This window comes from Macaca mulatta, chromosome 14, assembly GCF_049350105.2.
Source record: "Macaca mulatta isolate MMU2019108-1 chromosome 14, T2T-MMU8v2.0, whole genome shotgun sequence".
In the NCBI taxonomy this organism is placed as follows: domain Eukaryota; kingdom Metazoa; phylum Chordata; class Mammalia; order Primates; family Cercopithecidae; genus Macaca; species Macaca mulatta.
Window position 1 is genome coordinate 128,808,609 of NC_133419.1, and position 24,163 is coordinate 128,832,771.

At 44.4% G+C, this 24,163-nt stretch overlaps 2 protein-coding genes across 11 annotated transcripts in view; one reads left to right on the forward strand and one right to left on the reverse strand.

The window, feature by feature from the left end:
- Positions 1-489: 489 nt before the first annotated feature.
- On the forward strand, positions 490-6,014 carry LOC114672440 (uncharacterized). 4 transcript variants are annotated; one of them, XR_013404384.1, is made up of 5 exons: positions 639-763; positions 895-1,053; positions 3,162-3,278; positions 3,651-4,593; positions 4,811-5,888. XR_013404384.1 is itself a non-coding variant. In XM_077964641.1 (4 exons), the coding sequence occupies exons 2-4, from the start codon at positions 1,038-1,040 to the stop codon at positions 4,010-4,012; spliced, it is 495 nt and encodes a 164-aa protein (XP_077820767.1). In that variant the 5' UTR covers positions 639-763; positions 895-1,037; the 3' UTR covers positions 4,013-6,014. The 4 variants fall into 4 exon arrangements, 2 of the variants coding, with proteins under 2 accessions (XP_077820768.1, XP_077820767.1); XM_077964641.1 differs by having other exon boundaries at positions 3,651-6,014; XR_013404385.1 differs by lacking the exons at positions 895-1,053; positions 3,162-3,278 and having other exon boundaries at positions 490-763.
- Positions 6,015-10,615: 4,601 nt separating this feature from the next.
- ETS1 (ETS proto-oncogene 1, transcription factor) overlaps positions 10,616-24,163 on the reverse strand; it is a 127,986-nt gene continuing 114,438 nt past the window's right edge. For all 7 annotated transcript variants that reach the window (XM_077964646.1, XM_015116086.3, XM_015116087.3 and 4 more), the window contains 2 exons: positions 15,349-15,467; positions 10,616-14,415 (listed from right to left, as the gene is read on the reverse strand). In XM_077964646.1, coding sequence (XP_077820772.1) covers positions 14,200-14,415; positions 15,349-15,467 — 335 coding nt within the window. In that variant the 3' untranslated portion in view covers positions 10,616-14,199. The remainder of the gene's footprint in view (positions 14,416-15,348; positions 15,468-24,163) is intronic.

Below are 24,163 nucleotides of genomic sequence, written 5' to 3' on the forward strand. Positions count from 1 at the left end.
CATTTGCCATGTATCAGGTCCTTTGAAAGTCACTTTATTACATGATTCTATTTAAACAATATAACAACTCTATCAAGTAGGTACTACCCCATTTGCAAAAGAGAAAATCGTGATTCAGACTTGTAGTTACGTGTCCAAGGACCCTCAATTTGATCTTAGGTCTGCCTGCTTCTGAAGTCGGTATTTTGATTCTAAGAGAATTAAGCCCTCAAGATGGATTTCTGATATTCAGAGAGTAAAGAATGCTTGGCAGGATGGAAGAATCCCAGAAATATATTACTGTCTATGAGCATAGGAATTGGCACATTGGATTCTGGGAGTTAACTGTTAAAATGGAAAAGTGAATTATCCAAATGTCAGAGTCACAAATCAAGCACAGTTAATCTGAAACCCAAGAAAGTCTGACCTGAGACAAGGAAAGAGGTGGGTGGCTCAGAGAAAATCCAAAAAAACAAAACAAAACAAAACTAGATCAAGCATGGTGAGAGAGGGAAGAAAAGTGTTCCTTCCTTATAACCTGTAGGCAAGTTATAAAAACAAGGGTTGTTTTGTCCCCTCTTGGAGTAAAACCTCAGAGACCAAAGTTCAACGCTGTCAGGTTACAGGAATGGAAACGGTGAATTCCCTGTATCAGCTGCCTCCAGCCCAGGCAAGCCTGACTCACAGGTTGGTCACCTGTTTGGAATGGGCTGCGGGAGAGCACACCCATGAGGCTGCCCAGAGAGCAACGGGCCACAGCAGTTTCCCTGTGAACTGTGTTCAGGTAAGACCCTGCAGTCAGACCAGATCACTCCTCTTTTGCTATTTCTTTGTAAAGAGAGTCTCTTTCCATTTCGAAAACGTACTCTGAGCTCTGGGCTTTAACAGCTTCATTTGTTTTCCTTCATCTCCCAGTTGACAACTGTGAAGGAAACACTCATTGATCAAGTTCTTTCAGCTTGGAATGGAGCCTCTGACTCCCAAAAATCTCTCCCAGGACCAACTGCAGGGGGGTAGTGGATCTAGGATTAAGGCTGGAGCCTGAAGCACTGCTGAGAATGGGGAGTCTGAGAGGTAAGGACCTCCATATGTACAAGCTGGTTGGTGCTCTCTCAGAGCCTGCATGAGGCTTTTTCCAGAGAATATGAATCCCAGTCTGAGCAGCAACATGGATCAGAGCTGGTAGTGGGGAAGATGGAGGTTCTCACGCTTGGATATCTTCAGCATCCTTCTTGTATCCTTGTGTGCAAAATGGGAGCCTGGGAAAGGAACTAGAAGAACTGAACGCCATCCCTCCAATACATACACACCGACTTTTTCCTCTTTTATAGCATAGCTTGGCTGTCCAAATGTTCTGGCAGAGACCAGGCTCCAGGCTCAGTAGGGGGTTCTAAGTTTCCATGGCTCATTTACTTCTGAGACCTTTGGCTCAGTTGCATAATGGGGGGCTAATTCCTGCCAACTGTGGCCCTGTTGTGTGATACCTTCTGACACAAACGTTTTTTGAAAAAAGATTGCTGGGAACTGGACTGAAACCAGCATATAACCGTTTGTTTCATACTGGTTAGGAAGCCACCAGGAAGGCCTACCCAAAGTGGTTTTAAACACATACACATAGTCCTCTCCTCTTAGAGCCAAGAACAGGCTGTTAGTGATGTGTTAGAAAATACAAGCTGACCTTCTCAGCCATGAGGGAAGCTCCCCAGGCCCACCAGCAGACTTTTGCCGAGAATGGGCTTCATCTTGAGCCCGCGGCTCTTCCCTAGCTTCCCGGCAGAAGCAAGGTTAGACTGGATAAGTCAAACACTTCTTGAGCATTGCTTACTACATGTCAAGTTCTACCCTAGACCCTCAATAGAAAGTATTTCACTGATCCTCACAATAGATCAGTGGGGTAAGTGTCACTATTGTGATTTTGAGGAAACTGAGACTCAGAGAAGTTACATATATTCCCAAAGTCACATAGTAAACTGAGTGTGTAAATTCAACTTGAATGGTAGAGTCAGAATTTAAACTCTGATTTTTACCGGTTGCAAACGTTGGGGTTTTCCCACCACCACCAGCAAAAATCTTGCTGGCCCTCAGCAGATATTCCTTTACAGCAGTCATTTCAAAACTTTTCTGACCCTATACTCCCATCGTAAATATTTTTAAGAACCACCTTCAATACAGGCATATTTATTTATTTATAAACTCCATGCCCTAGCTAATATCTGTTAGCATTGCCTGGTAATATAATACCCCACAGCACTAATTGTCATTAATGACAATAAATATATATCCATGTTTAATGTAGTCTTCAAGATTTGGAAAATTTTTTGGCCAGATCTTGTGAAACCTAATTAAATTACTTTTTTTTAGCTTTAATACACGGCTGGCAAATAATTTGTTCCAGGAGTAGAAGAAATGATATGGCATTTTTCTTACCTTCTTGGGCCTGAATTGCTCCTATTGTCAACAATCTCCAGTTTCCTTACAGAAGCTATTTTAAGACATTTTTCCATTTTGTAAATGTGATTTGGTTAAAATGAGATAATATGGTTTGTAAATTGACTCGCTGTGTTTATGCAAGACCATGGAATACTATGCACCCATGAAAAGGGATGAGTTCATGTCCTTTGCAGGGACATGGATGAAGCTGGACACCATCATTCTCAGCAAACTATCACAAGAACAGAAAACCAAACACCACATGTTCTCACTCAGAAGCGGGAGTTGAACAATGAGAACACATGGACACAGGGAGGGGAACATTACACACCAGGGCCTGTCGGGTGGTGGGGGGTCAGGGGAGGGAGAGCATTAGGAGAAATATCTAATGTAGATGATGGGCTGATGGGTGCAGCAAACCACCACGGCACCTGTTTACCTATGTAACAAACATATATATATATATATATATATATATATATATATATATATATATACACACACACGTAATTATATGCAAAAAGAGAAATCAGGGCTCCAGTAGGACCTCCCCCACCCACCTTGCAGAACTTCACTTTCCTCACAGAGCTTCTCATGGATGCAAATGATTGGTGGGAGTCTGAGGGTACCGGGATCTATATATACATTCAGTATTAGTACCTAGAAACGTAGTTCCCATTTTTAGATGGAAAGTACCTATGAATGGAAGCTCTAATGGTTTCTTCTCTCATCTCATGTTCTATTCTGTGCAGTTCCTGGAGCGGGCACTCCCCGCCTGGGAGACTCCTACCTTGCAGGAAGGAGTCACATATTCCTGAATTGGACCCCACTCAGATGCAGAAGGCTAAGATTTTGGATGAGAAAAGTGGGTCAGTGAATGGGGGAGCTGGTGGGTGGGGTGGATGGAAGGAGGTGCCCACTCTGGAGGGCAAGAGAAAGGCACGAAAGCATGGGGCCACACTAGGGCTGCGTTCTGGGCCATCCCCGGGGGACTCCTGCCTAGGGGAGGGGGTGCGTCTGCTGCAGCAGCCCAGTTTTCTGGATTTCTTTCCTTCTGAGTCCAGGTCTTCCAGAAGCCTCTCTCCTAAATGCTCAAATACCAGAGTAAATGAAAACACTCTGCGGCACAATGGTCCCTTAAGATTTGTTTTCCAAGATGGAAAAGAAAGGCATTTCAGCCCTTTCACGGATAAAAATAACTTGCTGTTGATTTTGAAATCCCTTTCATTTGTCTCCCACAGACCGGCCCCATACAATGGTACTTTGTGAGAGAGCTCGCTGCATGGGCCGGCCGGGCCCCCTGTCCTCCGCCTGCCAACGGGAGGAGACGCGAGGCGCTGGGAGCTCCAGAGTGGGCGAGGACCTCGGGCAGACCCGGCGTTGCTGTTGGACATCATTCAGAAGTCCCCGCTCAGCGGGGGCAGCCCAAAGAGCAAAACAAACAGAGCGAGGAGTAGTGGAAAATGCTGAGTCCTGGAGCTGGCCGGAACAGCGTTCGCCTTTCCACGCCCGGAGCCAGCCGCTCTGCCCACCTGCAGCTGCAATAGCAAGCAGGGCCGCAGCAGGCAGGGAGGCCTTGGCACCAGAGCCCGTCCAGGGCTGAGGGCGGGGAACAGACACTCCTCTCTCTTCAGACAGGCCCTCCAGAGTCCTCGCCCTGAAGGCTGAGGTCTTTTTCTTGTTCCAGGAGTCCAGTGAAAAAATAGTTCTCAAAAAAGGGAGAAAAAGACTTTCTTGAACTGTAGTTTCAGATTTACTAATAGTGTCCATTTACATAGCACTTACGAAATGTCAAGCCCCAACACAGATGAATTGGCAATCACCGTGTCAGTCCTGCGAGGCTGGTACTGTTATCCCCATTTCACAGATGAAAAAAGCCAGGCACAGAGAAGTCAAATAACTTACCCAAGATCACAGTGCTCAACGATGGCAGGGCCAGGATTTAAAACCTGGTTTTAGATTTAAAACCTAGTTTACAGTCTTAAAGGTGACTGCCTTTTCTCTTCAGCTTATCAAATTTCCTCTCTAGGAATACCAGATGTGAGACACAAAGAGAGGAGACTCAAGATGGAGAGTAAAGGGAATGAATGAGAGAGAGAAGAATCACCAAGGACTAGAATAATACAAAAGATTTCTTTAAAAAGCAGGAGGCCATCAGCCCAGGAGAAGGAGTGTGAGACCGAGGTACAGAAGTGGCAGGAAATGCTGAACTGGGGCTGGAAGGTGTGACAGTACGAGTCAGACAGACACCTGCTCTGTCCCGTGTCCGAAACAGGATTCCAGAAATAATGTGAAGAGGTTGCTTGGCAAAGGGGGCTCACACAGCTCTGGGGGAAACTGAGGATCAGTAGCTGGAGCAGAAAAATAGAGAAATGAACACCTTCTTTCTTTCCAATTACAGCCGCCGTGGAGGCAGATGGCCAGGGCTCCTGGGAGAGACAGATCCTGATCAGAAGAGAGGGCCTATGGCTGTCGTGCAGGGAGGTCTGTCACATTCCTCTAACCCCAGAGGAACGAGGAGAAGGAAGAAAGGAATGAACAAATGAACAAAGGAAGGAATGAAAAGAGAGAGACAGAAGGAGGGAAGAAGGGCTGAAAGGAAGAGGCTATTTCTTTCTTGTGTTTGGAAGAACGAGCTGCCAACCCTCGTTAAATGCATAGGATTTAGAATTACTACACCTAAATTCTAATTCTGCCTATGTCACCGGTTAGTAATGTGATCTCACGGAAATCATTGAAACTCCCTTAACCTGAAACCCTATATCTATACAATGAGGACACTGGACTACACCTCTAAGGTTCTCTCTGGATCCGAAATCCACACTCTGATGATACTGAGACCAAGGACGGGGACTTTGATCATTGCCTTTGCATGCCACCCAAGGTCTACGCCCTTGCACAGTGCCTGCCACCCATCCACACCGACCAGTCACCCAGGGCTGGTGATTCTATGTTCTCCACACCTCTCTGATGTGCCATTGCTGCTTCCTTGTACGCATCTCTTCTGAGCATGACAGTTTTCCAACTGGTCTCCCTGTTTCTACCCTTGTCTGGCTCTGATTCACGTTCTACTCCACAGTCAGAATGATTTTCCTAAGTACAGGTCGGATCATGTGACTTAGCCTGCTGGAAGAGCCTCAGGACTCCACGTCACTCTTCATACAGCCCACAGGCCCCTGGATCATCTCCACCCGTTCTTGCTGTCCTCTCCTCCCACCCACACACCTTTGCACACTGTGCTCTGGATCCATAAAACTACTTCCAGTTTCTCCATCAGTGTACACACTTTCTCACCTCTCAGCCCTTGGACATGCATTCCCCACCACCGGAACCTCTTTCCCTCTCCACTTAACTACCTGCTACTCACCTGCAGGCCACACATTCCTTCAGGTTAGGTTCCTCCTATGTGTCAAATCATAATGTTACTTCACTGGATGGTATTACCCTTTTATTTGTCTATAAATTGTAATTTACTAGAATCGGAGTGAAGGAAAAAGTGTTTACCTTCTTCCTTATGGTTTCCCTGCTACTGAACCCAATGCCAACCACACAGCATATGCTCAATGGATGTTTGTTTTCTGAATAAATTTGCTTGGTGGCTTCACTATGTAGGGCACCTTCTAGATATAACATCCTATAGTTCCGTAAACTGAGATGTCAGTGACTCTGCATTTTCAGTTTCTGCAAACTGAGAAAGATAAGGCCTCCCACCACCCAATGATCCAACTTTCTTAGTCCCCCGTTCCCAGCCTAAGCACCATTATTCAGCAGATTCTTATGTCCATCAGAACTAATAGAAATAATTATCGTGATCGATACTGAATCAGCTAGAATCAGCTTTAAACCAGGATGCATTGCCTAGAAATTGGATTAAATTTAGCACAGCATGGGACTAGAGACAGTGCTGAGGGAAGAGTGAGGTCTGCATTCCAGTACCAGTGCCATCATTAATGAGGTGACATTGGGAAAGTCCTCTCGCCTTTCTAAACCTTGAATTCATGAATGCCTAATTGAAGAGGTTGCACCAGATGATCTTTAAGGTCTCTTTTGACTCTAAAATGTGAAATTTTAGAATTCTGGCATTTGCTCCTCATCTCATCGTTCTCTAGGCCATTATTGGGTTTAATTAGGAGACCATGTAAAGTATCATGGGACCAATAGGAACTGCTGAGTAATTATGCCAGGACAAGGGAGGGACTCTGAAACGATTCCAGGTACACCAGAATGTGTGGTCACTCTTATTTTAATTTTCTTTCTGGACTGGGCTTCAGGTTTTGGACTGTCACTTGTAGTTGCAGAAAGAAGGCTCTTTGGAATTTGTGATCAGGGCTCTGATCTGAGATTTCAGAGGCCACGTGCACGGGTTCCTAGAGCAGCTAACACATGCCACCATCATGCGCATGGCACACCCGGGCCCTTCCTGCTCTAAATGGGAAATCTGTGCTCAGAGTTAGTACAGCCTTCCATCCATACCCTGCTGAGTTCATACACCCACCCCAGCCTGCCGGTGTTCCATGATGAGCCAGTGAAGAAAACATATCCCCTTGGGCTCATGTGCACAGCTCTGTGCTATCATGATGAAAACTTGGCCATAGAGAAAACAGATATTTGAATGAAATATCTGTTACCCCTAAACACTGGTCATACTGGTCATTGTCTTCACCGTCATTCTTACCTTGTCTCAAATACGGATAAGCATCTCACATTACAGGTGCACTGGCTGCACTGTATTTGCAAACTTCCTTATTCCCATGGAAGGCAGAACAAATGGAACAAAGTTGGTCTACCTGAGAAGCAGATTGGCAGAGGGATTCCCCCAATTCAGTCACACTTGAAGTTTTGAACTTGCCTTCCCCTGAGATCTGTAAGAATAATGACTATTTCTGATGAACACAACACAGTTCGAAAACCATCTGGAAGCTCCCAGTCCCATCTCTTCTTCTAAAGTTAGGAATATCCTTGTTCCAACAGAGGCAATCCCAGACCAAACCCAGCACTCATCATTAGCTTTTCAGGCTTGCGAAGACAGTTGCCACTTCTTTGAGTATACCTGGACATGTGCTATTTCTAGGTACATCTGGGGGACAGCCTTTGACAAGGTGTAAGAAGAGTCACAGCTGAAATTGTAGGTTTGCCTATAAAAAGGTTAAAAAGAGCCTGTTACCGCCCAGGGCCAGCGGCTCAGGCTGACCATGTGGAGTGGAGAGAGAAGGTCGTGACTCTCTCTTGACCCTCACTAATTCCCACAAGAGCCTGCTGAAAACATCCTTGTGCTGTTAAGTTGTATCACATGGAATGACCAGGGCCGACCTGATATCAAAGCTCTGTAGAAATGCTGTGGTCCAGAGAGCACGAGAGCCTGAGTGGCAGGGAAGAGAGATTAGAGATAGGACTGTAAACTCAAACGGGCTTTGGGGATTGTGCAGCCTGTCACGAGCCTGGCTGGCCCTTGTTGATTTCCTAGGTTGCTGTGGGCAGATGATCATCGCTATCATTACTTTGGATGTCAGGACGTTGAGATACACCAGGCAATCTGATGCAACTGGCTTTCCCAGGGCAGAAGCATTTGCCAGGAAAGTAGAAACCGGGAGAGGGATTGGAACATTGAATAAACCAGGAAATGGCACTGACCAAGGGACAAAGAGGCCAGAGTCACTTTACCCCTCATTTGGGGTTCTAAATTCTCATCAAAGTTTTTTTCCCTCAACTTCAAACCTTGTGGCATTTTCACCAATTGATCAACAACCGCCTTTATCAGCCTCCTTAAATCTCTGCCTCACTGCAAAAAGTGCCAGGAGGAATGCTTTTCTCTTCTGTTAGTTAGGTGAGGATTCTCACAGCATGGGGGCATCTCACAGAGTAAGGAGATGCCAGCCGCATGCCGAGCCAATATGCCCATAAATGCAAGGGCCAGGTCCTTAATCCAGCCACGAGGAGGGTCAAGGATCCCTGTATACAAGCCAGAGAAGGGATTCTGTACAACTAGAACTGCGTCGCAAGCCACCTTCCAGAGCAGCCCCTGGGGAAAAGCAGAGGTCAAAAAGCAGTACGGAAGTGTAAAGGCTTACTTACTGAAAGAAGACTTTGTCCTTGTCCCGTATTTGATGTATGAAATGTACCCCTTAGTAACCAGGCCTGTGGCTCCCAGAGCTGGTGAGCCATCAGCCAGCATCATCAAAAGAGACTTTTCAGAGTTCTAGGCCAGCAATACGGCGTCATGGAAAGAACGGGGCTTAGAAGTCAGATGGTTCTCTGATGAACCTGATGACCTCTTGTACTCTCTTCCACTGTAGGCTCTAGAATAAAATGAGCTTCATGCCAAATAAACCTGGAATGTGGATAGATATCTACACAGGGGTCACAAAATTAAATTCTACAGGGACAAGGCAGGAATGTCAATGTGTGGGCCTGGCCTGTGAGAGATAAAATAGGAGACTGATATGCACCTAAAGGAAGCAGCTTCAGTTCAGTGCCCATGGTGGTTGCTATGAAGCAATATGCTAGAATCCAAAGACATCCCATTACCCTACTACAGTACATTCTTCTCTTGGGTTTCCTACACTGTGAAGGCCGAAGTGCACATCTCTATGGCATGGAAGCAGCCTGTGTGTGACGTCTGGTTCACATTGTTTGCCTTATTGTACCCAAAGCACAAATCACAATCGTTTCCCTTTTTAGGTTAAAATAGTTACATTTCATTCATACACCTCTGCCGATCCACTCTTTTTTCTTTTTGTCTTGGGTGCTGTAGCTTGCTCCAAAGTTATAGCAGTCGAGTCAGAATAGACTTGGTTCATTTTCTTATCCTATCACCTCCTGAAAGCTGTTCAAATCTACAGAGTGTGATCATCACCTCCACTTTCCCTTGTGTCTCCTTCTATCCTCACCCTGCCCGTCTTCCCAAATTGTGCAGTTGCTTTGAAAGATAGTTTCCCCTCCAGACCTCCACCACTGCAGCTTCAACCATGGTCTCAGCAGTATTGTTAAGATAAATCACCATAGCCCGGTTGCCTGAGGGTTCCTCATCTGAACTCTAGCTCCTAGTGGGAGAAGGGTAGGGCTAAGCTGATTTCATTCAAGTACATCTTGCATCTTTGACCCTGGTGAGCATTAAGTCAGGTACTTGGAGGGATAACAGCAACTTGGCACTGAAGGAAAGCTCTCTGGTTGAATCCTTGCCTGAAGCAGAAACCTATTCTCTGTGTGCTGTTTATTCAGAAGAGTTCAAATGTGGCCTCAGGTTGGCTCAGGAATTATGGCTTTGCCCAGGTTTGCAGTTGAAAACTAAAAACAAAATGTAAGGACCTGAAGCCATTTTTCCCAAAGTCTCCAGTAAATGTTAGTGGCTTGACCAGGATTCAGGGGCTGGAGGCTTCTTCGCGGCCAGTCCTGCTCCCTGACCACCAGACCACACAGTCCGTGCTTAACGTGTACTCAGCAAACCTCAAGCTCCAGGCCTGAAGAAACAGATTTTCCAAAAACAGAGCTCTCTTTGTGAACAATTCAGCAAAAATTCACTTTCCAGCTGTGAGCTGGGATTCATGTTGCAAATGTTGGTGTTAATTAAAAACATCCACCTTCTACAGTTTCAGCAACAAGGAATAAGCACCATGCACGATGTGTTCCTAAGCAGTCCCCTCCAAAGCACTTATAAATATGATTTTATTTATGGCATGGGTTGCTAGGGGTTCTGACAGATATTATCATTCCCAATTTTCAGCCCCAGTGAAAGAGTTGGGGCCAAGGAGATGGATGTGAAGGGCCCAAGTTGCCACAGAGCAAAATTACTATCAATGGTGGACACAAGAATACTGCTCCTTTCCCACAGGATCCACTAAAGATGTTCAACTTTCTGTATTCATATCAGGAACGGTACCTAGCTGAAATCAAATGTTTATCTGTTGAGTCATTAAAAATTTTCTTCACATGGCTCTTAGTCCTTCAGACATGAAGAAATTAGGTCTGACAAGGCCAGGGACATTCTACAAAGGATGACAAAATATATTCAATGTTTGGGATGTTTGATGACTTCCCTATATTTCTATTATAGTTCTCACCTTATTAGGAAATCTTTATCACCAATGGTCCTGAGCTAGTGAGATCAGAAAGACTAAACTGCATCCCTCTGTGCTTGCCTCTGGTTGGTTGATTTGTTCTGCTTTAATACATGATCCAGACAAGAAAGAATCAAGCCAAAGCCACAGCATTATGAATGAAATTCTTTGTTTTTAATTTCACACAGTTTAAAATACAATATGAAATCAGGCTACAGTATATAAAAAACTCTCCAGCAAAATGATGTGCCAGCATCAGCTACTAAAATAAACAAACAAAAAACTCCGCCATAAGAATTTTTTTGCATTTAAAAAAAAAAAAAAAACATCGACACTTACATCGCTACATCTCTAAGCTACCTCAGTTCTGATTTTTAAAAAGCACCTGCTTTTCCTTTTTTTCATTTTGCTTCTAAATTTTCAGCTTTTAAAAAATATAAATTATATGAAAATACAAGTTGGAAAATAGTCAAACACAATATAACATCTTTTTCATCCCTATACTTCTCAGCTTAAAAAAAAATGTATTCTTAAAAAAAAGTTCAATAACTGAGGCAGTATTCCTGATAATTTTATTTTAATATATACATTTTATATATGCATATGTATACATATATTTATGGTTCCTTGAAACTTCTTTGGAATGTAGGTAAGAGTTCAACAAATTTATATAGACCCCAACAGAGTAAGCGGCATGCACAGCATGACTAGAAGAGAGAAGGTGTATTTCTCACCATGAAGGTTAGGCAGGTTAATGCTCTAAAACCCAGAGTGTTCATCTCCAAAGTGAGGAAAAGCACATCTGATCTTTGAATGCTACCTCCGATCCCCACAGCCACAAAATCAGGGCTCTATGTAGGGAAGTCCCTCCCCAGAATGAAGAAGGGAACAAAAGTGACTCTGAACCCTAAAGCCAAAACCGACAAAGGCTAAGGCATCTCTGGGAAAATAAGGGTTTCACCCAGCTAGACCAGATTTGCCCATCCTTCCTCTGAAGTTAACATGTGTTTTTAAAAAGCATAAACGCAACATTTCCAGTGTATAAACCACCCACCACTCTTCCTGGGATGGTCTCTGGCCTTTGGACAAAGGAGAAAAAACATCTGGCCAGATCGACAAAGCTGTCTTAATTAATACACTATCTACAAATCCTGAAAATGGTGGACCTAGAGAGAAAGGGAATTTTAGCAAACAAGCGGGCGGAGGAGCACTAGGAGGCACTTTCTTATATCTTATCTGCTAGAGGAACTGCAGGAGTTACACTCACAGAAGGAGAGCTTCCAACATAAATTTAAGAGGAACGGTGGATGCTTTGAGAAAGTGATTTTATGCCTGGTTGCAAACAGCAAGCAATAATTGATACCCGGCCTTGGTTCTACTCTTACCCATTATTGAAATGTGGAAAGACTTACCTAGAAATCTCAGGTATTATTTCAGCTGCAGTTTTGCATGTCTGCAAACACACACACACACACACACACACACACACACACACCATTCACACACATGCACACATTCACACACACCTTTTGCCAGTGCCCAACAAAAATCACATAATCTAAGAGAAAACAATGTAGTCCAAACAGTTCCACCCAACACTCCCTGAGCAGCTCCTAAAATATTTTGAGAGCTTCATTAAGGCACCTGCATCCAAAAGATCAAAATAACACAGCTGGGATAATTCTGCCTTCGCTTTCCACATGGATGCTCCAATTCATCAGTATGGGTACACTCATGAATCACAGAGCTATGTTCCTGATAATTCTGCGTCTGCAAGAGGATCTGGGAGTAAACAACAATCAATTTTCTTAAAGATACACTAGAAAGTAGTTAGTACTTCCAATTTCTCATCCAAATCCCAAAAAGGGCCAGCCCTGAGAAGCTTACCTGAAATATGTCTTTCCTTCTCTCACGGAAGTCCAAAAACACCACCCCTCCTCCTCGTCCTTTCAACGGGGCAACTATAGAGTGAGGGAGGTTCTAATTGTATTAGGCACTTTTCCTCACGAGTTAGATGTTGACTTTTCCCCCAAAACTCCATTTTCAGATTCCCCCTCACAACCAGCAGAAAGATGACTACCTTGCTTGACTATGTTTGTATTTAAACATTGGGGAAACTAAAAATCTATTCAAATCTCATGGACAACCTTATTCTCTTCACCGAACCGCCTTCCTTTGTTTCCTTTGCCTTCAAGTCATTCCTCTCTTCTGGAATTAACCTTTACTTACCCTGTGCCAAGACATCAGACCCAAGTATGAGGCCCTAGCATCACCTGTGCCATTCATTTTGCATACACAGTCTCACCTGACATCCTACCGGACTAATTTAAATTATTCAAAGGAAAGCCTTGCACTTCTCTTCCAAAGACAGCCAAGTCACATTTTATTGAAATGCTCTCTTCATTTCCATCACTTCTAAACCTCAGCAAGTCTAAACTCTTCAACTTAGGTCATGTCTCAAGTTACTCTTTCACTCACCAATCAGAAAGCCATACATTTCTCTCTACTGAATAACAGAATTGGGGGTGAGGGGTGCAAAAAATGGATGATTCTTGGAAAATAAGACATAAAAGAAAAATTACAGAGTGTTAGTTTGGAACGACATGCGTTCAGGACTTATTTCTTAAGACCTGAGGGGTAATGCCCATGCATACAGCTTTTATTCCAAGTCATCTATGCTACAGATATAGGACTAAGAAAGAACCAAGTCAATCTTCCTCCTTCGATCTCCTTTCCATGACTTCAACAGTGCTCCTACGTTTACTGTGGTCCAAAACCAGGGATGCAAAATACATTCAGTTCAAAGACTTAATGCTTCTTAGCTCAACATTAAGTCCAAACCCCGAGAATCCACTAATAACAAGTAAGTAAAGGGATGTACTAATATTTTCTTAATTGTAGATGACATTCACACATATAATTCCCCTGTACCCAAATCAGCATTAATTGTCCTTCTTATATAAGTCCCATGAATTTGGGATCCCTGATCTCAGTGAGAGCGTTTTGCTTTTCCAATGGGGTCTATATAAACAGTTTTCTTTCACTGTGACAGAATCCTCAGCCGGCAAATAAAAACAAACTTACATGATATTGCAATACTGAGACCACCTTAGAGCTTAAGACGATTTTTAAGAAAAAAAAATACTGGCACAAAATTTAATAAAATAAATTGTAACACAACAATGCTTTTGGCCCCTCCCCACTGAAGTCCATCTTTGTTTCAAAACTAGAGTGATAGGTAAATAGTTCTCAGCTTTTAGTGCATCCCCCCCAAAACGTGTTTCATCCCACCCACCTCTTTTTTGCCCTCCCAGACCTAAAAACAAAAGCAAATTAATTGCCTTACATCAGTTTCATGAGTTCTGATGTGACAATGTCTCTTGCTAATGGGTCCACAACTCAAGACACTTTTTCATGGGTGATTTTTTTAAATGATTGGACACATTAGTCTTCTTTCTCTCTCAAGCCACAGCCTTCCAGCTTCTGAGAAGACCCTTCTCCCTCTCCTGAAAATCTGCTCAAGAATTTCTGGTCCCACCCACCCCACAAGTCCTGGCTTTCCTTTTCCAACTGCACACAATTGATTACAGCTGCAACTGACTTAGCTCCCACCCCTGAAGGTAAAAAATGAGTTCTGGAAAATAAAAAATAGAATAACAATTAAAAATTCAGAGTCCAACCAACACGGCTGTCCTTGGAAGGTCTCAGCAGGGTTTCCCCAGCCCCTTCAGTGCCATCACTCATCGGCATCTGGCTTGACGTCCAGCATGGCGTGCAGCTCCTCAGGGGTGTACCCCAGCAGGCTCTGCAGGTCACACACAAAGCGGTACACGTAGCGTTTCCCCGCTGTCTTGTGGATGATGTTTTTGTCGTAATAGTAGCGTAGGCCACGGCTCAGTTTCTCATAATTCATCTTAGGTTTGTTTTTCCTCTTTCCCCATCTCCTGGCCACCTGAAATTTAAAAAGAAAAATAAAAGAGGAGTAGGCAAAAATCTACAAGATAGACCAAATATATATGTTTGTATGCCTATGCTATACCCATTCACGGTGACCCATGATGCTCCAGTAAGATGATTTGAGATTCATGTACATATAGAAAATATTTTTCTGGCCTGTCGCTTCTGAATTCCATTTTTCATGGGTTGGGCGGGGATGGGAGTCACAGTGATTCTTTAAGTTGATGAAAACAGAGTGACCCTGAACTTCTGTGGAATAGGATTAAATATTTGACTTTAAAAAATAAATGAAAAGCCACACTATACGCTCTCCTCTTTCCCCATATTATTAGTAAAATCTCCTTGCTTTGCAGGCATGAAATCTAACAGGCAAGTGTGAAGTGGAGGAGCTGAGCTGTCTTTCATCAACAGGAAGTGCTTCTTTCCATACCAGGGCACAAATATTTTCTCATGTCTGCCAGAACAAAGATGTCGTCTCTCTTCTTCACTGTTTTTTATCCTCAGAATTGGGCATGGCACAGAACCACTACTCCATAAGCATGTGTGTAATGAAATAAGAAACTAATGAGCCAATCTCCCAAGGCCTCTTGAACTGTCTAGCCCCTTTCACACTCACAGAGCCACGGGGCTGGGAAGAGGCTAAGTCGCAGGAGGCAGCTCTGTGGGTGATAACCGACCTACTGCCCGGCACATTAGTGCCTCCTATCAGCTAATCCTGTAAGACAAATGGGTAACGTAGATATTTTCTCTATTTTCCAAATAATGAAACTGGGGCTCAGACAGGCTACCTAGCTTGCTCCGGGAGTGGCAAGTGGCAGAGCTGGGAATCGCAGTCCTGGAAAATGTCATACAGGTCCACACCACCCCTTCCAGGGGGTTCTCTCTCATCCTTCCTCAGCACAGTACTCGCAAGCCCCTCCTTCCTTACCTCATCTGGGTCAGAAAGTTTGAATTCCCAGCCATCTCCTGTCCAGCTGATAAAAGACTGACAGGATTTATCAGTGAGTAATTCCAGAAGAAACTGCCACAGCTGGATTGGTCCACTGCCTAGAAACACAAGCCATTGTGAATCATTACACCAGATACTCAGCACTCTACGCAGCTAATCCCCACACACACGGCACTCCCACATCCCTCTTCTCTCAGCCTATCCAGCCAGGAGAAAATGAAGGCAACAGATAGTGCACATGTCAGAGGAAGTGTTATGAGCTCTAACAGATAGAAAAGACAAAGGCCTCCCTATAAAACAAAAGCATGGAAGAAAATGTGTCAAGTGCCTTATTTTGATTAACTTAAGGATTGGTTCATTTTTATTGCTAAGCAAATTCTAGAAAGAGAATACTGTGCCTATCCTCTGGGGTATTCTAAGGTAGCATCATCTTTTACACCTTCAAAAACTAAGTCGTTATTTTTGCCTTCAGAAGTAAGAAACATATTAACGAAGGAATGAACGTCTTTGCCACTTCTGAGCAGAAGTTATGGCTCATAAGCACTGCTCTCTGGTAGGCAGCCTGTGGCCCCTGATTTGTGAGGAAGAAGGGTCACTATCTTCGGGCCCTCTCACAAGGAAATAGATGTTAAATATCTACTCAGTCATAATATTTCTCTCCACTGCCACCACCCTCCCTTCCAGTCCACTTACAGGAAAGCACCCAAACTAAAAAAAAAAAAAAAAAAAAAAAGCATCATTACTATTTGAGGGATTAACTTTCCACCCAGGAAATCCTCAGAGGTCAGATGGGGACTGCCTCAGAAATTCTACATAGGTTCAGTATATTCTAAATTACACATGCGCACGCGCGCGCGCACACACACACACACACACACACACACACACACACACTTTTCTGTCTTAGCCATCAATACCCTGACAGTCAATTTATTCTATGCTAAAAGGTTTATATTCACACCGATTTCCATTCAGGATAACTTTCTCATTTGAAATGACAATGTCACCAGGGATTCTTAATTTATAGGTGTAGGTGGAGAGACAAATAGGGGTTCAAAAGTCCGTGTTGCTTGTTACATGTCTACACTGTCCCTTATAACATAAACTGGGCAGAGCGGGACTGGGAAAGAACCAGTCCACATCTCTGGAGATAGCCCAGGAAGCTCCAGCTCATCCAGGAAAGCTCTGCTCACTAAGGCTCTAATTTTTCACCGGAGTTGCACATTTGTCTGATCCAAAGTAAACTGAGATTTAACAGGAAACAAACTTTAGGTTCCCCCTCAATCTAAAAAAGAAATTGCCTTCATAATCTATAAGGGTAATGTCTTGTGGAATCTCGTATTTGTACAAGACATGTTCATATGCATCATTGTGCTTGTTCCTAAAATCCGCACCCAACCCTCTGCTGTCAGGAGAAGCACAAGCGGTCTTTCGGCTTCCTTTCTGTTGGCGCGGAAAAGGTGCTCAGCAAAGTACTGTGACTTTGCTCCGAGCCACAGTTAGCGAAATGATGGTGCTGGGTCTAGTACCCAGGCCTTTAGACTCAAAGGACCAGGGCAACCTCCAGTGAAGTAAAGAAACAGCTACTGACGCGCGCTATCATCGCGCAGCCAAAGGAAGTCCTCTTCCAGTAACAACTTCCTAATGGTGGTTTCCAAGGCTCCTCCTCAGCACTTGCCACGCTGAATATGAAAACATGGAATAGCTCTACCTCCTCTTTCTGAGAATGGACCATTAGCTCTTTAAAACCATCTTGCAAGAAATACCTTACATGTATTCCAGAATAAAATGACTCAGTGAATGCCTACAAAATAAAGGAACATTCGAACAACAGCCCAGAGGGCTGCACTGGTAAAGCCCTAGCTTCCTCTGTTTCTACTTTCATTCAGTAAAAACCATTTTGTATTCAACTCAGGGACATTTGCAGGTTTCTTGGGAGTTGCCTAAAGGCGTGAGCTACTCATTCTCTGCCTGGGTTCACAAAACTAACCGTGACATTCTCAGAGGAACCCACTGAGAAGCCATCCTAACAGACACAAAGAGGTAAAACAGTAAATCGCTCTCCAGAAATGCAGCTGCCAGAGCCGTGGTCACAGCATAGGTTTCTTGGAGAAACTCACAATAACTCTAGAGACTGAAGAGAGACATGAAGGAAACCCACCTACCCCAAAGCTATGTAAAAGAAGCCTCGGAGGAGAGGGGTTTGCTTTAGATCCTGACAGAGAAAAACGAAGGAGTACTATGACTGATGGGGCACCTACTGCGCTGCAGACACTGTGACACCCTGCACTCGTTTCCTTCATTCCCCACAATAATTCTGTGGGGTGGATGCAACTGTTGTGCTATTTGTTTCTACCACTTCACAGAAGAGAAAACTGACACACTGTGAGGCCATTTAGGTCAGCAGTGGAGCAGCCAGGACTGGAACCCAGGCAGCCTGGCCCCAGATTCTTCATCTCAATGCTACCGTTGTCCCCCTGGACATGACGGGGCCAAAGGCCTGGCATCTAAACTGCCTAAGTGCAATGTTGCAAGGGATAAGGGGACCTGACTTTAAAAACTCTCTCCCTGACTTCTCATAGCAGTTGCAGGACATGGGATAGCCAGCGGTTCTCCCAGTCATCTGACCACCAGTGGCTGTGCCAGCCCCCACCACCGCCTGCACCTCCACAGGTGATGTTTCCAGCATCCTCTTGTGGCAGCCGTTATGTTGTTACTTCATTGTTTCTTCTTCCCGGTGTTCACCTTAGCCTCTCTTCCACTATCTGAAATCTCTCTGGGGCACAGGGTCTCATGTCACCAAGCCGAGGAAAAGGATGGAAAGATCGAGATCCTTCCGCCAGATGAGTCTTTGGCGGGGAGCAGTCAGCACATCTGCCCATGCTGGAAAACAGGGCCCAGGAGCGCACTGCAGTCTCCTGCCCTTGGGACTTGGTAGTCACAATGCAGAGAGGGGACCTTTGATTCCCGTGGTTTGCACCAGCTCCCAGAGGAAGAACCTCTGACGGAATGGTTAGTTTTCCTTTTCTACCAGTGCATTTTCCAAATTGAAATGTCAAGCAGTCATAGGCTGTAGATGCCCCGCCCTGCCCTTTCTCTGTGATGTCAGCGTATAGGACCCAGTGAGTCTGGGACAGAGTGAGTACTCGCCGGAGGACTTTTGTCCTCATTGTGACTTTTCCTTTGTTCTAAAGGAATGAAAAAAAATTAAATTCAGGCCCTAGAAGCCCAAGTCCTAGGTGCAGAGCTCTCTAACTCTTTTTTTCTGTTTACACCCAAGAAAAGAGGGAGGATAGATAGGAAAAGCAGATACCTAAAGAAATAATGGGAATATGAATGGGAAGAATTCTCTCCCATTGGCTTCACAATAGGACAGTCAACATAACAGAGATGTCCGTTCCAGGCTCCTTCCCCCGATTCCTGCAGAGAAACCCCACAGGCAAACTCCGGCCTAACCTGTACACACAGGGCTCACCCCTCAGAAAGCCCACATTTTGGTACCAAGTGAGAGGAGCTCATGATGGCCGCTGAAGCTTCCTCTCCAGCACCTTTTGGCTGACTCCTAAACTGCCTTTTTGTTGTGGGGAGCAAGAGAACTAGGAAAGACATGGAAACGTTCTTCCAGCCAGAAACACTGGGCCGGGGTGGGCTCAGGTCCTGGCTGGGCCAATGGATAGGCTAACACAGGAGCCTGTTTCCACAGCAAGTCATCACCCTCACTTCAGGTCTGGGAGGGGACTTCGGGGCCACTTGGAAACCCAAAGCTTAGAGGCAGCTCTGGGGTTGGAAGGCACACTGGCTACACAGATCCGCCAGCGACACCCACATCCAGGCCCATCAGAAGTTCTTACACCCAAAACTGGTGTAGACAATGAATGAGTCCAGCACTCCCAGTTACGACTCTTCTAGAAGGTGATTCTGTGCTGCTTAGCAGAGGTCTGCCCAACCCCACAGGGCTCCAGGGCCCCATCCCTTGCCCTTGCTCCAAGTTTATATCCTAACCTTGTAAAGCCTCTTCCTCCATTCCCCCTGCAACTCCCCCTCATCCCTGTGCCCAGCCCCTTCCACCTACCCAAATGGACTGTGGTCCCAGTGACCTTTGTCCCCCAGAGCAGAAAACGGTACTAAGAATAGCGCCAGTCATGGGAAGGGGAGCTCACATGTTCAATGTGACTCACAATGGTATCCCTGTCTGGGATCTCCAAGGCAGTCAACAGCACCCTTCACGATGCTGCCCGGGAGTGTCACACATCAGGAATCCAGTGGCATCACTGGGAAAGTATGCTTCTCAAGTCGAAGCTCTGAGCCACAACAACAGAGGGGTCCCTGTTAGAAGGAGGTCTCTTTCCAGAACCATGCGGGCGGGAGAGCACCACACACACACTCCACACACCCATCTCCCATGGCACGGAGCCTCTACACCCCCTGCCATCTGCTCCCTCTCCACCCTCCCTCTCAGGCGGCTGCAGGGGAATTTCCTTCTACTACTTTGTTCTTCTCAGCCTCTGGAGAAGAGGACAGTTCTTACTACACACTGACAGGCCTGATTTGAAGAACATGGTACAAGCTCAGAAGAAGAAATACCAGGTGGGAACTTGGAGAGCTCCCAAGCCCACAAAGCAAATCACACCAAGGATGTTCACCCCCTAAGGGGACCCCCAAGGCTCCTCAAATCTAAGGCAACAATCTCACTTTTTTAAAAAACGTAAAGCTTCAAGTAAATTCCTGCTCATTTGGGTCATATTTCCTTGTCTGGGAGCTGCAAGGCCCATTATCTGTCTCAACGAGGAGCTGGTTATTAAAAATCCCCTGCTATTCTGGTCCCTTGCCCTGAGGCTAAGAACTGAGCAGTATAAATACATATATATCAGTGGGCTAGGACAATGCGTTAGTAACATGCTCTTGATGGCAATCCCTTCCATTTGCCAATCTGTCAGTATCATTCTTCTCATTTTCCAGGTCTGAGAGCCTGTGACAAGGACATCCTCACAGCAAGTGAAGAGGGTCAGGTTGAACTTCACTTTTTCCTTCTACTCCTTCCTCATTTCCATTTCAACCACAAGTTCTCACTCTTGTCACCTGTGCTCTGCTGAGAGGCGAACACAGGAGCTTTCTTCCAAACAGATGGAGGTCAACGCTGGGTGGGCACTTCCCAGGCAGTCTCCTCATGTCTGCATTGTACATGGCTCACACCAAGACCACCCCAATGGTTTGGTCTCTGTCCATTTCTCCCATCACTAGAATATACGCTCTAAGGACAAGGACTTTGTTTTTTCACTGCTTCAACCCAAAGCCTAGAACTGCGCCTCACCAACAAACACCAACAAACAAAAAATTATTTGCTGTTGAATGACTCCTGTGTCATCTGACATGTTCTCCTTGAGAACACAGACTGTATCTTATTGAGCCATATATCCTCAAAGCCAGGTATGATAGCTTATCTTCAGCAGGTACTCAGTAAAGATTTTCTAAATTACATTACTGAAACAAACCTCCTCTGAAGAAAGGCGTAAGGATTAGAAAGGCCGCTCAAATGGCTTCTCTCTATTAAACTATATTTGGGGCCAAATAATATGGGTGACCCTCAAGCTGCATTTCATCAACGTGTTCCCAAAAATGAAAACGACCACCTGTCCTTTGGGAGTTAATTTGCTACTTTAAGAAGCTAATCCCTTTAGCTCTGTTCTAAAAGTCAAATCAAATACCTCGGTGTGGGCAGGACACCACATTTATTTTAACCTATGAAACTCTCATGGTTGGTCACCCTTGCAATAGGGCTGACTCTGCCCTGATAGCACACATCTGGCAGGTGGCCCTAAAACAGAGGAACAGGCCTGGCTGGCCCCTCCCTTCCAGCCAGGTGTCTCTACCCACAGCCAAACGATGATGGCAAAAACAGAACATTCGAATCCAGAAATGACCCATCTGTTCACAAGTGTATCAAGCTGCCTTTCATGCTACCACAGGAGGACGCACCTCTGAGGGTGGGGTGGATGACTCCCCATTCCAAGCATCACCCCCCCTTTCTGTCAATCCTCTTCTAAATCACCATTCAGAAAGGTCCCCAAATCTGCTGATTTCCATTAAGTTTGAGGACAAAACAGAAAATATCCGGACAGTTTCTTGCCCTCTGGCCCAAGCTCAACCTGAAGCTGCACAAAGTCTTGTTGCCTGAGGATGAGGAACTCAAGAAACTGTACTGCTGGACTGACTGGCAATCAAGGCACTGGGGAAATTATTTGAAGAAGAGTAAGGGTCAGGAGTGCTTGATATTTTGGCTGCATTCTATGCCTCTCATTTCTTCTGAGTTGTACATTTTCTTTGCCCCACCCTGACCCAATCTTATCTCATCTCTAACACACTCCATGTATAACACATTCTATAACTGGCCAATACGGCCTTGGTTTAAAGACTCACTGTGTGTCAATATATTCTATAAACATGTTCCTGTATCAGTGGCTAGTAACTCAAGGGCAGTGATTGGGAATATAACTTCCAGTAATTCAACTCTAACAACAAAGAACATTCTGACAGGTGTTTGGAAAGCATACTTGCTGAACACAATGATGAACAACAACTTTATAAACTTGTATTTGTTGCTGAGATAGCCAGTATCCAACCATGAAAAAGAGTAAGAAAACAGCTCTCAAATCAATTAAAACCAGTCTTTGAGTGCCGTGTTCATGTCTCTTGCATGTTAGATCAAAAACGAAAGAAGGAAGAGTGTCAAAAACATTAAAAATAAAAGCCATTTTACATGTCAGGCAGTGGAGTACTGAGTGATGACAGCATCCTATAAAATTAAAATATATGATGCCTGTGGGAAAGCCCCGGGTAGGGAGTTAAGGGTACAAGGCTTCCATATCAGTTCTTCCCTGAATCACCCTGCAATCTTATGCAACTCATTTAATCTCTCTGGGCTTTACTTTTTCCTTCCCTAAAATGGAAATAGTAATCTCTGCTTCTCTTTACTTTATAAAAATGTAAATTAAGTCCTTATTACAAAAATCTACATATATACATATATATATATATAGAGAGAGAGAGAGAGAGAGAGAGAAAGAGACTAAAAGAGGTGAACAATTTAGGAGCAACTGAATATACAATAATGGAATTACAAAGAAGAATGAAACAACAGAAAATATATTTTTAAAAACAATTTTCAGTAAAAGACAAGAGGGAAAAAAGATGCATTTAAAAAAAATGTAAAAGCACTAGAAAAAATCTTATTAGACTTCCAACGATTAAATTGGCCTTTTGTATGGCGACTTTGAACAAGTAGAAAGTTGGAGGTTAAGGAAAAAAAAGTTAAAGTATACAAATCTAAAAATTTTTAATATTTTAAATGAGAATAACCATTTAGGACTTTTTTAAGTTAGGAAAGACTCTGAAATCCTTGTTCCTATGTTAAAAGTACATATGCACAAAAAGAGATAGCAGATGCAAACTGCTTTGCAAGTGAAAGTATCACAGGCATATACGGTTTAGGGAAATCTTGGCCACAGATGGACTTAGATCCTCTTTTCCCGATGCACCTTTTTCCTTAGTCATTCATGTCCCTCACCAAGTATTCGTCACCTAATTATTATACAGAGCTCACCCAGAGCAAGTTCAGCACCGTTCCCCACAAATGTCAATAGTTTGGGCCCAAAGAGACGGGTCCCACCAGCATTAACTGGGGTTCAAACAGAACCTCTTGTCCAGTCATCAGTGCCCAAGACAGGCTTGACAGTAAGGCCAGGTGGCTGGCAACTGGCCAGTGGAGTCCTCTCACCTGGAACAGGGTTAAGCGAGGCTCATTTGGCCAGTCTGACTTGCGTCTGAGAACAAGACAGTTACGCATTTTTAGGGTATGAGGGAAAGACCTTTGTTTTTGCTCTGGCTCTGCACACCTGCAAGTGCTCAAGTACACATGTGTGGGGGCGGCGGCAGGAGAAAGGGGACTGTTCCTCTCTTAAAGGGGCAGTCTCTATTCAAATGCAACCACCTTTCTTCTAAACCCACCAATAACTCTGTCTAACACATTCAAGCTAACACTCAGACACAAACTTGGACAGTGAGCCAGTGAAGCTCAAGTCAGGAAGTGGGTTTCTTTATAGCTCTTTCCTCCTGATGTCTTCTAGGTAACCAGTTCTTTTAAGAAGTCACCAGAGATGCGTTAGGTTTGGATTTGGGGGAAGGGGATAAGAACTTTGTTATAAACCAAAGAAATGGTTTTTCCAGCCACTATAAATGTACAAAGAAAAATCTTCCTAAGTATGTAGGTAACGAGAAGAAAGAAAGGTATGTTCACTGATCAGGGTTAGAAAACAGAACTTTAGAAGTCTGAAGACTATAGTCTTTTCTCAGTAGGATTTTCAACTTGATCTCTGGAATTTATTTTATCCTAGGGGTTAAGTTTTCCCTGCATGTCAAGAATGAGAGAAATCACTAGTCAGGCGTATTAGAATTCTTGGAAGGTAGTTGAACTAGATCCTAAGGGATCATTTGCACACCGAATTTTGTAAGCGTTTATCCAGCATATAATCTCTGAACACTCCTCAAATGTAGCCAGAGTGTGCTGAACAGCAAAACACAATATTAACAACAGCATAGAGGTAGCAGAACAAATACTTTTTGTTTCACCATAATGTGATGAGCTGAAAGTGTCCTACCTACGCCTTTAAAGAAGAACGAACAGAGAGCCTAGCCTTGAGAGGCCTCCATAAGAAACTCCACCGCCTCGGCTCTGAATGTCAAACACCTCCACAGACCTGTGCCCTGACAGCATCTCCAACAAAGCAAGTCCCATCCT